The sequence below is a fragment of the Erythrolamprus reginae genome, chromosome 1, assembly GCF_031021105.1.
Source record: "Erythrolamprus reginae isolate rEryReg1 chromosome 1, rEryReg1.hap1, whole genome shotgun sequence".
In the NCBI taxonomy this organism is placed as follows: Eukaryota; Metazoa; Chordata; class Lepidosauria; order Squamata; family Dipsadidae; genus Erythrolamprus; species Erythrolamprus reginae.
Window position 1 is genome coordinate 391,862,504 of NC_091950.1, and position 13,239 is coordinate 391,875,742.

Sequence of the window (13,239 nt, forward strand, 5' to 3'; positions counted from 1 at the left end):
AGTGGTACAAATATAAGAATAAGTACAAAACAGTAAAAGAAGTTGAATAGTTCCCTGAGGTTAAAACATAATTAAATTTTATAGCAATTAAAGCAAATTGAGCTACTTGCCTAATCTGTTATCATACTGAACCTTGTGGGTTCAATACAAATCCTTAAAATGTTACTGTGCTCCTCAACAAATAATGCTGTCTATCATTTGTTCTTTTTGTGGCTATTCAAATAATGTGATTTAATCAACTAAAAAAGAGTCCAAGCACCTATTTGAAAACTTATCTTGATCGGTAAGTCACTCCCACCCAGTCACATGACCTTTAAGCCACCCCGGTCACATGATTGTCAAGCCACTCCCGCCTGGTCACATGGCCAGCAAGCCACTCCTAACCAGTCACATGACCATCAAACCACACTCACACAATAAGCTACGCCTACAGTGTAGTAGCAAAAATTTTTGCAGCCCTTCACTGACTACATGATTTGCTGTTTCATTTCTTTCCCTACTACAATCTCACAATTGGCAGTTTGCCCAGCATTAAAACATCTATAGGACGATTGAAAACCCCCAAAAAAATAAACAGCTGTGGCTATCTCTATGGACCCGTCAGGACAAGGATGGTGAACCTATGGCATGCATGCCATAGGTGGCACATGGAACCATATCTGCCCTAGCTCACTCCAGTGCGCATGTGCACACTGGCCAGCTGATTTTCGGCTCACACGGAGGCTCTGGAAGAGCATTGGCTACTGATCAGGGAACTGCATTGGCCACTAATTGATCTAGGGACACAATTTAAAGTGTTGCTTATTACCTATAAAGCCCTACATGGCTTAGGACCAGAGTACTTACAGAACCGTCTCCTGCCTCATGTATCCCAGCGGACAGTCAAATCCCACAGTCGGCCTTCTCCAGGTCCCATCAGCCAGGCAATGCCCACTTGCAGGGCCTTCATTGTGTTAGCTCCGGTCCTCTGGAATCAACTCCCCCCAGAGATTCGCACTGCCCCCCACCCTCCTGGCCTTTTGAAAGGCTTTAAAAACACACCTTTGCTGGCAGGCCTAGGACCATTGAGTGTGAACACTCTGCTCTGGCTGTTAGTATGTTTGTGGTATCGGATGAATTTTGGTTTTAATGGTCTTTCGGGGATTTTAAATTTTGTAATCGTTTTTATCTTATATGCCGCCTGACTCCACTGGAGAAGGGCAGAACATAAACATAAACATAAACATAAACATAAACATAAACATAAACATAAACATAAACATAAACATAAACATAAACATAAACATAAACATAAACATAAACATAAACATAAACATAAACATAAACATAAACATAAACATAAACATAAACATAAACATAAACATAAACATAAACATAAACATAAACATAAACATAAACATAAACATAAACATAAACATAAACATAAACATAAACATAAACAAAAACATAAACAAAAACATAAACAATATAAATAAAAACAATATAAATAAATAAATATAAATATAAATATAAATATAAATATAAATATAAATATAAATATAAATATAAATATAAATATAAATATAAATATAAATATAAATATAAATATAAATATAAATATAAATATAAATATAAATATAAATATAAATATAAATATAAATATAAATATAAATATAAATATAAATATAAATATAAATATAAATATAAATATAAATATAAATATAAATATAAATATAAATATAAATATAAATATAAATAGTTTGTTTGTCTGTTTTTAGGTCTCTGGAAGGCCTCTGAGGGGGTGGGAGAAGCCTCTGGAGCCTCAGGAAGGCAAAAAATGGGCCTACTAGGCCCACCAGAAGTCAGGAAATAGGCTATTTCCGGCCTCCAGAGTGCCTCTGCAGGGGCAGGGGATGCTGTTTTCTGCCTCCCCGGGCATTGAATGATGGGTGTGGGCACGCACACTTGCATGATAGCACACACATTCGCACTTTCAGCACCCAAGGGAAAAAAGGTTCGCCATCACTGCTTTAGGGCAATGTTTACAATACAGGATTGCCAGCCCCCTACATGATTTCCAAGGAAGTGGTGGATGTCTCACTTTCAGAGAAGGAATATAGAAGTAGAAGATAGCAAAAGCAGAGATGAAAGGAACAGTGCTGTGAATGGATGGTTTATCTAGGCTAGAAAACGGTGTCTTCAGCTGGTATGAAATGGGACTCCAATCCATTGCTCTTTGGGGTGCACATCAATTCAGCTTTGTCCAAGAAACGTGATGGCACAGCATACAGCCTGGGCCTAGTATTTTCATTTGTGAACCATGAGATATGCCTTCGCATGATTTAGTCAGCCAACAAACCATGATTTAACAGGGAGGAATTTATTCATAGATGGTTGCTTCTCCATCACCTCATGATCTGTTGACTGTTGACTCTCTGATCCCGTTTATTAATTTTATTCACATAGCTGAGCAGATTCTGGAATGGCAGAAGTTCCGTGGCCCACATTGGCAGGAAGGAAAGAACAGAATGGACCTGTTGGGAAGGTCAGCAACCCACTATTGTGTGTTGAAATGTCAAACTTTTCATTGTCAGATTTAATGTCAAGTGTCAGCTGCTATGCTGCAATCATCCATGAATCCTGCTAGCACGTTGGCCTCAGCATGTACCTAGAGGTGCCAGTTCTTGAGCTAAGGGTCTGCTTTGGGTATATAGCTTGGCCAGGCACACTTTCCCTCCACACTGTGTTGATGACTGTTCTTGATATGGAAGGGTTGAGGCAAGCTATTCTAAGATGAAGGGGGAAGCTTATATTGAATGTGCACAATATGTACTCTGAATTCTGTTTGGGCTTTACCGTGATGTGCTTGTCAAAATGTTGACTGTTAATGCTCCAATGCAACACTGGCAACAGCAGATGCCTCAGCGTCTTTAACAGCATTTTGGAATAGGATTTCAGGAAAGGGGAAATAAATTAAACTGCAAATTGGTTCTTCTTGATGGGTCATCATACAAATATTTAGATTCCCAGAGGTTTTGAGGCAAGGGCTCATATTTATTTATTTTATTTTTATTTATTCATTTGTCCAATACACAAATACATAGGAAGAAAAATAGACATGTAGTAATATATATATAAGAGTAAAGTGAATTTAGAGGAGAGGATACATGAAAGAAAGAAAATACATATGATAAGTGAGAGAAAGGAAAGACAATTGGACAGGGGACGAAAGACACACCAGTGCACTTATGTACGCCCCTTACTGGCCTCTTAGGAACCTGGAGAGGTCAATATTCTGCCGCACGAATCCCAGCGGCCGATTAGGTTCCACAGAGTTGGCCTTCTCCGGGTCCCGTGGACTAAACAATGTCGTCTGGCAGGGCCCAGGGGGAGAGCCTTCTCTGTGGCGGCCCCAGCCCTCTGGAACAAACTCCCCCTGGAGATTAGGACTGCCCCCACCCTCCTTGCCTTTCGTAAACTCCTGAAAACTCATCTATGTTGCCAGGCATGGGGAAATTAATATACCCCTTAGCTGTTATAATTTATGTATGGTTTATTTGAGTGGTATGATTATTGTTATAAGGGTTTTTTAAATTGTTTTTAACTATTGGATTTGTATATTGTGTATTGTTCTATTGTGAGCGCTCCGTCGGAGAGGGGCGGCATACAAATCTAATAAATTATTATTATTATTATTATTATTATTATTATTATTATTATTATTATTATTAATTATTCTTAGCAGAAATAGAGTTTTGACTTGTATCTTTCCAGATATTCTGGAAATGTGTTACAGTGGCAGCTTCCCAATCCACAAATCCAGAGATGGAGTGCCAAATCTCTTGGGGTTGGTTTGTGGTCACCCACAAATCTCACTCAGCTTATTGTCGGAATATTGGAACCGAGATATCCTTGTCAGTCTGATGAACATCACTGAGTTATTTCTTTACATCTTTATCTGTCTGTACCTCTATTCCAAATCCTCTTTGACAGTGACAAGAACAGAAAAAAGAGAGCAGAAAGTATGAAGACAAGGATGTTGATTAAGTGGACCTGATTGAAACAGACTGGAATATTTGGAAACAATATGTCTTATTTTCTGTCCTTGCCGCTTTAATTCAGTGTCTATTTGGTCCATTTTTTTCTAATTACTGTATTAGAAAGCTTTTAAGCCAGTAGTTCTTAAACTGAAGATAATAGAGTAATGCATAATTGTTGCTGAGGATCCAGTGGATCTGCCAGTACCACTGCCAAAAAATAGAATTTGGGGGAAGAGTTGTAGGTGTAATGATGAGTGTTGTGGTGGCCTGATGGTGACGCTAACTGCCTCCCGTTCAGAAGCTTGAGAGTTCAGTCCTAGGTATATATTATATATTATATATTTAATAGATTTGTATGCCGCCCCTCTTTGAAGACTCGGGGCGGCCCACAACAAGAAAAATACAATATACAGAGTACAAATCCAATATAAATTAAAAACGAAATTTAAAACCCATAAATATTAAAAACAATCATTACTGCACAATCATACAATTCTCATGTATTACAGTCAAGAAAAAAAGGTGGTAGTGGGGGTAAGAGATAATTATTCCCCCCATGCCTGGCAACATAGATAGGTCTTCAACATCTTGGGGAAGGCGGGAAGAGTAGGGGCAATTCGAATCTCCGGGGGGAGTTGGTTCCAGAGGGCTGAGGCCGCCACAGAGAAGGCCCTTCCCCTGGGTCCCACCAGACGGCATTGTTTAGTCGACGGGACCCGGAGAAGGCCAACTCTGTGGGATCTGATTGGCCGCTGGGATTCGTGCGGCAGAAGGCGGTCCCGGGGGTATTCTGGTCCAATGCCATGTAGGGCTTTATAGGTCATTACCAGAACTTTGAATTGTGACTGGAAACTGATCGGCAACCAGTGCAGGCCATGGAGTGTTGACGAAACGTGGACAGATCTTGGAAGCCCCACGATAGCTCTCGTGGCTCCATTCTGCACGATCTGGAGTTTCCGAACACTTTTCAAAGGTAGCCCCATGTAGAGAGCATTGCAGTAGTTGAACCTCGAGGTGATGAGGACATGAGTGACTGTGAGCAGTGACCCCCAGTCCAAATATGGCCACAACTTGTGCACCAGGCGGACCTGGGCAAACGCCCTCCTCACCACAGCTGAAAGACGGTACTCTAATGTTAGCTGTGGATTGAGGAGGACGCCCAAGTTGCGGACCCTCTCCGAGGGGGTCAATAATTCCCCCCCCCAGGATAATGGACGGACAGATGGAATTGCCCTTGGGAGGCAGGACCCACAGCCACTCCGTCTTGTCAGGGTTGAGTTTGAGCCTGTTGACACCCATCCAGATCCCAACAGCCTCCAGGCACTGGCACATCACTTCCACTGCTTCGCTGACTGGACATGGGGTGGAGATGTACAACTGGGTATCATCAGCGTACTGATGACACCTCACCCCATGCCCCTGGATGATCTCAGATAGCAGCAAATATTTCTCTCCCTGTATATTTTACAGCTTGCAAACTACCCAGATTCACTTTATAGGAGAGAGAGGCAGCATAAAAAAATAATAAATAATAAATACCCAATTTTTACACAATTTATTTGAACCAGCAACCTTTTCTCCAATTTTCTATGCGCTAAACCGGGTGTAACTTAAATGCCTTCTTATTAGCCAATGGCAATCTGTTTGATAGACAGGAACGAGAGGACAAGACACTCCTGCTCGGCAAAAAGTTTTGGAACTCTTTTTTTGACCAGCAGCCACTCCAATATAGGTCTGATTCTTACCTGCTAGGATAAAAAGTCCCACAAAGATCAGGAACACCAGCAAGTAGAGACCAACCACAGCATATCTGAGAGCAGTCAAGGATCCTATATGGCCACAGGGTCCTGAAGCTTTCTTCTTGCTGCCTGGGCCTGTAAGAAAATAATTGGATGTGATACGTTTGAAATTTTGTAATGGTCATTGTGAATACAACTAGCATCTTGATCATAACTGCATTGGCTGCCGATTGCTTTCCGGACACAATTCAAAGTGTTGGTAATGACCTATAAAGCCCTAAATGGCATCAGGCCAGATTAAATGTGGGACCGCCTTCTGACACATGAATCCCAGCGACCTGTTAGGTCCCACAGAGTTGGCCTTCTCCAGGTCCTGTCAACTGGACAATGTCGCTTGGCGTGGTCCAGGGGGGAGAGCCTTCTCTGTGGCGGCCCCGGCCCTCTGGAATCAGCTCCTTCTGGAGATTCGCACTGCCCCCACCCTCCACACCTTACGTAAAAGTTTAAAGATCATTTATACCGCCAGGCTTGGGCCGATTAGATTCTAGCCCCCTGGCCGATGAATGTTACGTATGGTTGTTGTTTGAATGGGTATTATTGATTTTTAATATAATTAAGGATTTTAGAGTAGTTTATTTAGTTTTAATTAATTGGATTTAGCCTGCTGTATTTTATTGTTTCATTTTATATGTTTTAAGCCGGCCCGAGTCCTCGGAGAGGGGTGGCATATAAATCCAACAAATTAATTAATTAATTAATTGATTAATTGATTGATTGATTGATTGATTGATTGATTAATGAGTAGGTAAGTAAGTAAGTAAGCAAGCAAGCAAACAAACAAACAAAGAAAGAAATAAATTAAATAAATAAATAAATAAATAACTTTTGGGACCATAAGTTCTTGTCAAGATGAAGACCAAGCAACCGCTTAATTCCAGTTTATCCATGATCTATGCAATGTTTTGCTCATCCTGCAGTACCATCCACCTACTTACTTATCTTGCTACCTTATTACTTCAACAGTAAAAGTTTTTTCCTTTTAGCTGCTACCAGTAATGGGCCCCACCCAGAATGACTGGGATCAGCGATCCAATAGGACTTTTTAGTGGGCGTCGGAGGCCAGTGCAGGCACATGCGCCGGCCTCGGGATCCTAGTACCAGTAGGAAAAGATAAGTGGAGCCCTTCAATGGCTGCTACTGATCCTTTTCATCAGAACATGCCAAAAACTGAAGTTGGGTTTTCTACAGACAGAGTAGATGTTCTACCTCCAAGCACTGATTCCCCAGTGGGACTATCATGGATTCTGGGATGGTACAGATGCGACACAGGTCAATGATAGCTTGACAACATGCTTCTTACAAAGATGAAACGTACGAAACAAATGTTTTCTAAAAGAACTACAGTAATCCCTCGTTATACTGCGCTTCACCTACTGCGGCTTCACTTCATCGCGGGTTTTCAAGAAATATTAATGAGAAAAATCATTCGCGGATCTTCGTTGGTTCGCGGGTTTCTGAGGAAGTCGATCGGCAGATTTAAACAGCCAGCGGAACTCGATCGGCAGGTTTTTCAAAAAATATATATCTAAAATTGTAAATACTGTATTTAAATACTGTATCTAAAATAAATACTGTGTGGGAAGAGTTTATAAACACTTAAAACAATGAAAACTTACCAAACAATTACAATATAAATACTTAAATAAGTACTATTAGTCGATAAATTCCCCATCGCGGATTTCACCTATCGCAGCTGGGTCTGGAACGTAACACCAGCGATAGATGAGGTCTTACTGTATTATTAAGGGGGTGGAGATTCTTAGCAGTGCTTTCTGAGATGCTTCCCTTGACAGACAAAAGTAATTTTGGCAAGGCAGGGTCCAATGTAACCAGATCCTCTGCCATATAAGATTATATACGTATTTCTCAACCTTGGCTACTTTAAGGTGTGTGGACATTAACTCCCAGAATTCCAGCGAAGGAATTCTAGGGAATTCTGGGAGTTGAAGTCCATCCCTCTTAAAGCTGCTGATATAAGAAACTCTGATATAACTCAACATCTGAATTGAATCTGGAGGCCTATTGACAACCTGTGCAATGGGTTCACAAGAGAGATGTTAGCTTGCAATGGTAGAACTGATGCATTGTGGGATTCATGTCACCAGTTGCAATTTTTTCAAAGGTTGTTCCTTGTAGTGGACATTATAGTAACCCAGTCAAAGCATGATTGATCATTGGTTTATGGAATTCACTTCCAGAAGAGGTCATGACAGCTGTCAGCCTGGATAGCTTCAAGACAGGATTAGGCAGATTCATGGATGCCAAGTGTATCAGTAGTTATTGAAATGGATGTCCAAGTGTTGGTTGAGGCAGGCAGGATTATCTTGGGTACCATTTGTTGGGGGTCAAGGGAAAGGGAGGGTTTTGCCTTCTCTTTCTGCTCAAGATCCCCATGGACAATTGGTGGGCCACTGTGTGACACAGAATGCTGGACTCGATGGGCTTTGGCCTGATTCAGCATGGCTCTTCTTATGTTCTTATGATTAAAGCATCATTTACCATTGCTGGAGGATTCCAGTACAGGTAACATCATAACTTTTCTTCCAGCCAAACATGCTTCCAGCAAAGACCATACTGACCTCTCTTTTACCCAAGGAAGAGTGGTGCAGGAGCTTCTTTAAGACAAGCATGATGTTGTCCAAAATAACTATCAGGGCCAATTATAGCAGTTCAGTCTTGCAGCAAATTTGTGCTTTTTCTGCCTCATTGAGATATCAATCCAAGCTTTTCTTTCCAGTATCTTTGGTTTGCCCCAGATTGGTAATGCATAACTGACTGCATCTCATCCCCAAAACGGTAGCTGACCTCCAGGTTTATACAGATGTTAAATAGTGGGGGGGGAGCACTGAGCCTTGAAGTACCCACACTGGAGTAACCAAGCCTCACGCACCATTCCTCTGGTCTGCAACAACTAGCTAAAGCATTCTGGTAGAGGAGGAAATATTGCAAAACAGTTCAAATCCCAGCCCTGGAAGCTGAACCAATTACATGGTTAATAGTACTGAAAGCTGCTGAGATGTCTGACTGGAACCAGGCAACTGCATTCTTCCATCCGTGTCCCAATGGGCAATCAATGGTGTTTGCATTCCAATAATCCACTCTGAATCTTGAATAGCAGGATCCCAGATAATCTGCTTCCACTGGGATTCCGTTCTACCTGTCAATGACTACTTCAGCCTCAATCGCAACAACACAAGAGCACGCAACAGATTCAAACTTAATATTAACCGCTCCAAACTTGACTGTAAAAAATATGACTTCAGCAACCGAGTTGTCGAAGCGTGGAACTCATTACCTGACTCAGTAGTGTCAACCCCTAACCCCCAACATTTTTCCCTTAGACTAACGACGATTGACCTCTCCAGGTTCCTTAGAGGTCAGTAAGGGGCGTGCATAAGTGCACCAGTGTGCCTTCCGTCCCCTGTCCAATTGTCTCTCCTTATCTCATTTATCTTTTCTTCCTTTCAAATTTGTCCACCTATACTTTTATATTTTTTCTTCTATTCGTTTCTTTAGTTATATTACTACATATCTATTCTCTTCAATGTGTATTATGTATTGGAATTAATAAATTAATAAATTAATAAATTAATAAATTAATAAATTAATAAATTAATAAATTAATAAATTAATAAATTAATAAATTGATAAATTGATAAATTGATAAATTGATAAATTGATAAATTAATAAATTAATAAATTAATAAATTAATTCCAATTTCTAACAGATGTTTTGAGAATACGGAATCCAATTTCTCACATATTCCCTATCTAGCCAAGAAAATGTGGTTCACTGAGAACAAGATAGCACTTTTCTAAAATTAATGATCAAATTACCAGTAGGTACAATTGGCTTCTCAGAGGTCAGTAAAAAGGGTGGATGTTTGCAAGATCATGAAAACTCTTGTAGTGTCCCCCCCCCCCCCAAAAAAAAGGATGGTTAGCAAGAAAATGTTCCAGCAGAATAAATTTCAAGGTAAAGTGGTGCCAAACAAAACATACCAATTTACTAAGATTTCTTTAGCCTTGTTCTCTTTCAACTTTCAATCTGGTTAAAAAAGATGCAGGGAGCATCTTGCTTTTTTTTTTTTTTTGGTTGTAAGCAGTTGCCAAAGACTTGACACTCGGTCATCTAGAATTAGATATGGCAATTCTGGGACAGACATTTCTTCTAGCTCAAATTGCATTCGGGTGGTTGATGTAGGCGTTACAAAACTTTCCTTGGCCTAAGAGAAAATAATCCATCAAATTCCAGAAAATTGCAAAGGCCCATGAAATCCAAATAGCATCCACATAAAATAGAATAGTCCCTGTGGGACACTGAAGGCATTTTTTATCCCTTGAAGTTATTTCCAAAGAGATCTGCCAATAGTCCTACATTAGATTCAGGTTTGACATGTACCCATCTTTCCTAGTTATCCAAGGAGTGAGTCATCAATTCTTGCCATTGCGTAAACTGATTCAAGTTTAGATTAACACAAAACATAGCCTCCCTTCGAGTCTTGGTCACAAGTGCAACAGGCAAACAGAATTTACTCTGGGGTGGTCTAGTCATTTTTAGACTGAATCTTCTTTAAGATGTTTAATATATTTAAATAAGATATTTAAATACATTTAAATAAGATGTTTAAATACATTTAAATAAGATGTTTAAATACTTTTAAATAAGATATTTAAATTCATTTTTAAAAGATATTTAAATACATTTAAATAAGATATTTAAATACTTTTAAATAAGATACTTAAATACTTTTAAATAAGATGTCGGTTCTCTCGCCCCTGCTATTTAATATCTACATGAAACCGCTGGGTGAGATCATCCAAGGGCATGGGGTGAGGTATCATCAATACGCCGATAATACCCAGTTATACATCTCCACCCCATTTCCAGTCAACGAAGCAGTGGAAGTGATGTGTCGGTGCCTGGAGGCTGTTGGGGCCTGGATGGGTGTCAACAAACTCAAACTCAACCCAGACAAGACAGAGTGGCTGTGGGTCTTGCCTCCCAAGGACAATTTCATCTGTCCATCCATTACCCTGGGGGGGGAGAACTACTAACCCCCTCAGAGAGGGATCGCAACTTGGGCGTCTTCCTCGATCCAAAGCTGACATTGGAACATCATATTTTGGCTGTGGCGAGGGGGGCGTTTGCCCAGGTTCACCTGGTGCACCAGTTGTGGCCCTTTTTGGACAGGGAGTCATTGCTCACAGTCGCTCATGCCCTCATCACCTCGAGGTTCGATTACTACAATGCTCTCTACATGGGGCTACCTTTGAAAAGTGTTCGGAAACTTCAGATCCTGCAGAACGCAGCCGCGAGAGCCATCGTGGGGCTTCCAATATTCGCCCACATTTCTTCAACACTCTGTGACTTGCATTGGCCCTTTGGAACCAACTCCCCCCTGAGATTAAAACTGCCCCCACCCTCCCTGTCTTTCATAAACTACTCAAGACTCACTTATACCGCCAGGCATGGGGGAGTTGAGACACCTTTCCCCCAGGCTTTTTTTAATACTTTATGTTTGGTATGAATGTGCTGTTTGGTTTTTTTAAATAATGATAGGGTTTTATATGTTTTTTAATATTAGATTTGTTCCACTGCTATATTGTTTTTATTACTGTTGTGAGCCGCCCCGAATCTTCAGAGAGGGGCGGCATACAAATCTAATAAATAAATAAATAAATAAATAAATATTTTAAGATATTTAAGAGGAGAGGACTCAGGCTTTTCTCCATTGCACCAGAAAGCCAAACAAGGAATAATGGATGGAAGTTGACCAAGGAGAGATTCAACCTGGAAATGAGGAGAAACTTTCTGATGGTGAGACCGTTCAACCAGTGGAACAGCTTGCTGACAGAGGTTGTGGGAGACCCATCACTTGCGACCTTCAAGGGCAGATTGGACTGCCATCTGTCTCGAATGGTATAGGAGCGCCTGCTTGAGCAGAAGGATTGGATTAGATGATCTACAAGGCCCTTTCTGATTCTAATAATAAATCTAAAATATCCTTTAGGGTATCCAGACAGAATATAGGGATAGGAAAATCTGGATAGAAATATTATAAAATGAAACATGCTCCATCAGATTAGCCTTCCTTTGTGTCTTTGGCCACAACGCCAATCTGTTCCCCTTGACTGATTTTTGTACATATTTGCAAAGTAGATTTTTCTTCTTCCTTTGCCCAAATCTATGATGCTGGGGAAAAATAAAGGGAACACTCAAATAACACATCCTAGATCTGAATGAATGAAATATTCTCATTGAATATTTTGTTCTGTACAAAGTTGAATGTGCACATCTGCATGTGAAATTGAATGTCAATCAGTGTTGCTTCCTAAGTGGACAGTTTGATTTCACAGAAGTTTACTTGGAGTTATATTGTGTTGTTTAAGTGTTCCCTTTATTTTTGAGCAGTGTATATTACAGATGACGTCTTCAAATAGAAACAAAGAAAATCCAGGTGCCTTTCAAAAAAGGATCATGCCTACAGGTTACTTATTCCTAGTGGTTCTGTCTCAGGATTGTTGTGAAGCTAAGTTATTTTTCTGAAATAAATTTCACAACCAGAGAATTAATATAGAATAGGGACATGAAGAAGTAAGAAACTATTTTGCTATAAGGAATTTCCAAAAATGATTTCAATTTAGGATCAATGTTTGTTGTCTTTTGGTGGAATACAGTTGTTTTCCACCCCAAAAAAGGGTGACATTACTTTGGCAAGGGATTCTCAGCAACTCATAAGCACAGTAACAAGGAGAATGGTCAGAACGTTAGTATCTAGACTTTACAGCTGAGAAAGTAAAAAAATTGCTCACAAAGAAGCATTTAAAAAGAATGCTTGCAAAACATGCTTTTTAATATAAAAAATGTATTTGACATGATAAATGTTTTACAAACCTATCCTCCAATAGCAGGAATCCAACACAAAAGTTCCTGAGCGAAGATTGGCCATAGAATGCTGCAAAGAAGCAACATTTATTTTCAAAATGGGAAGAAAATAAAGAGGAGAATTTTTTAAGGAAAGACTGGCTTTGTAATGGTTTACAGAGGTACAGTATCCAACTTTATAAACGGTATGTTAATGCATCTGGTAAAGAAAAGACTTTTGATGAAGAAACAAATTTTCAGACAAGAAAACCCAGAAATAGAGACCCCATTTTTACAAGCCACTGACCCTGATTTTAAAAAAGGCCGATGCAAATTCAAGTAACCATCCAAACAATTCATTCCAAATTGCCCTTATGCAACAGGTGTTTTGTATATTAGTTATTGATCGATTACAGGTAGTTCTTGACTAAAACCATTTGTTTGGCAACAGCTACAACAGCACTGGGGGAAAATGACCTACAACCATCACACTGTCCCCAATGGTCACGTGATCAAAATGCAGGTGTTTAGCAACTACCATGTATTTACAACG

The 13,239-nt window shown here is 40.0% G+C and overlaps 1 protein-coding gene across 1 annotated transcript in view; it reads right to left on the bottom strand.

Annotated features, from left to right (window-relative positions):
- Nucleotides 1–13,239, bottom strand: part of SCARA5 (scavenger receptor class A member 5) — a 155,483-nt gene that overhangs the window by 110,362 nt on the left and 31,882 nt on the right. The window contains exon 3 of the mRNA XM_070741887.1: nucleotides 5,765–5,893. Within this exon, the coding sequence (XP_070597988.1) occupies nucleotides 5,765–5,893 (129 nt within the window). The remainder of the gene's footprint in view (nucleotides 1–5,764; nucleotides 5,894–13,239) is intronic.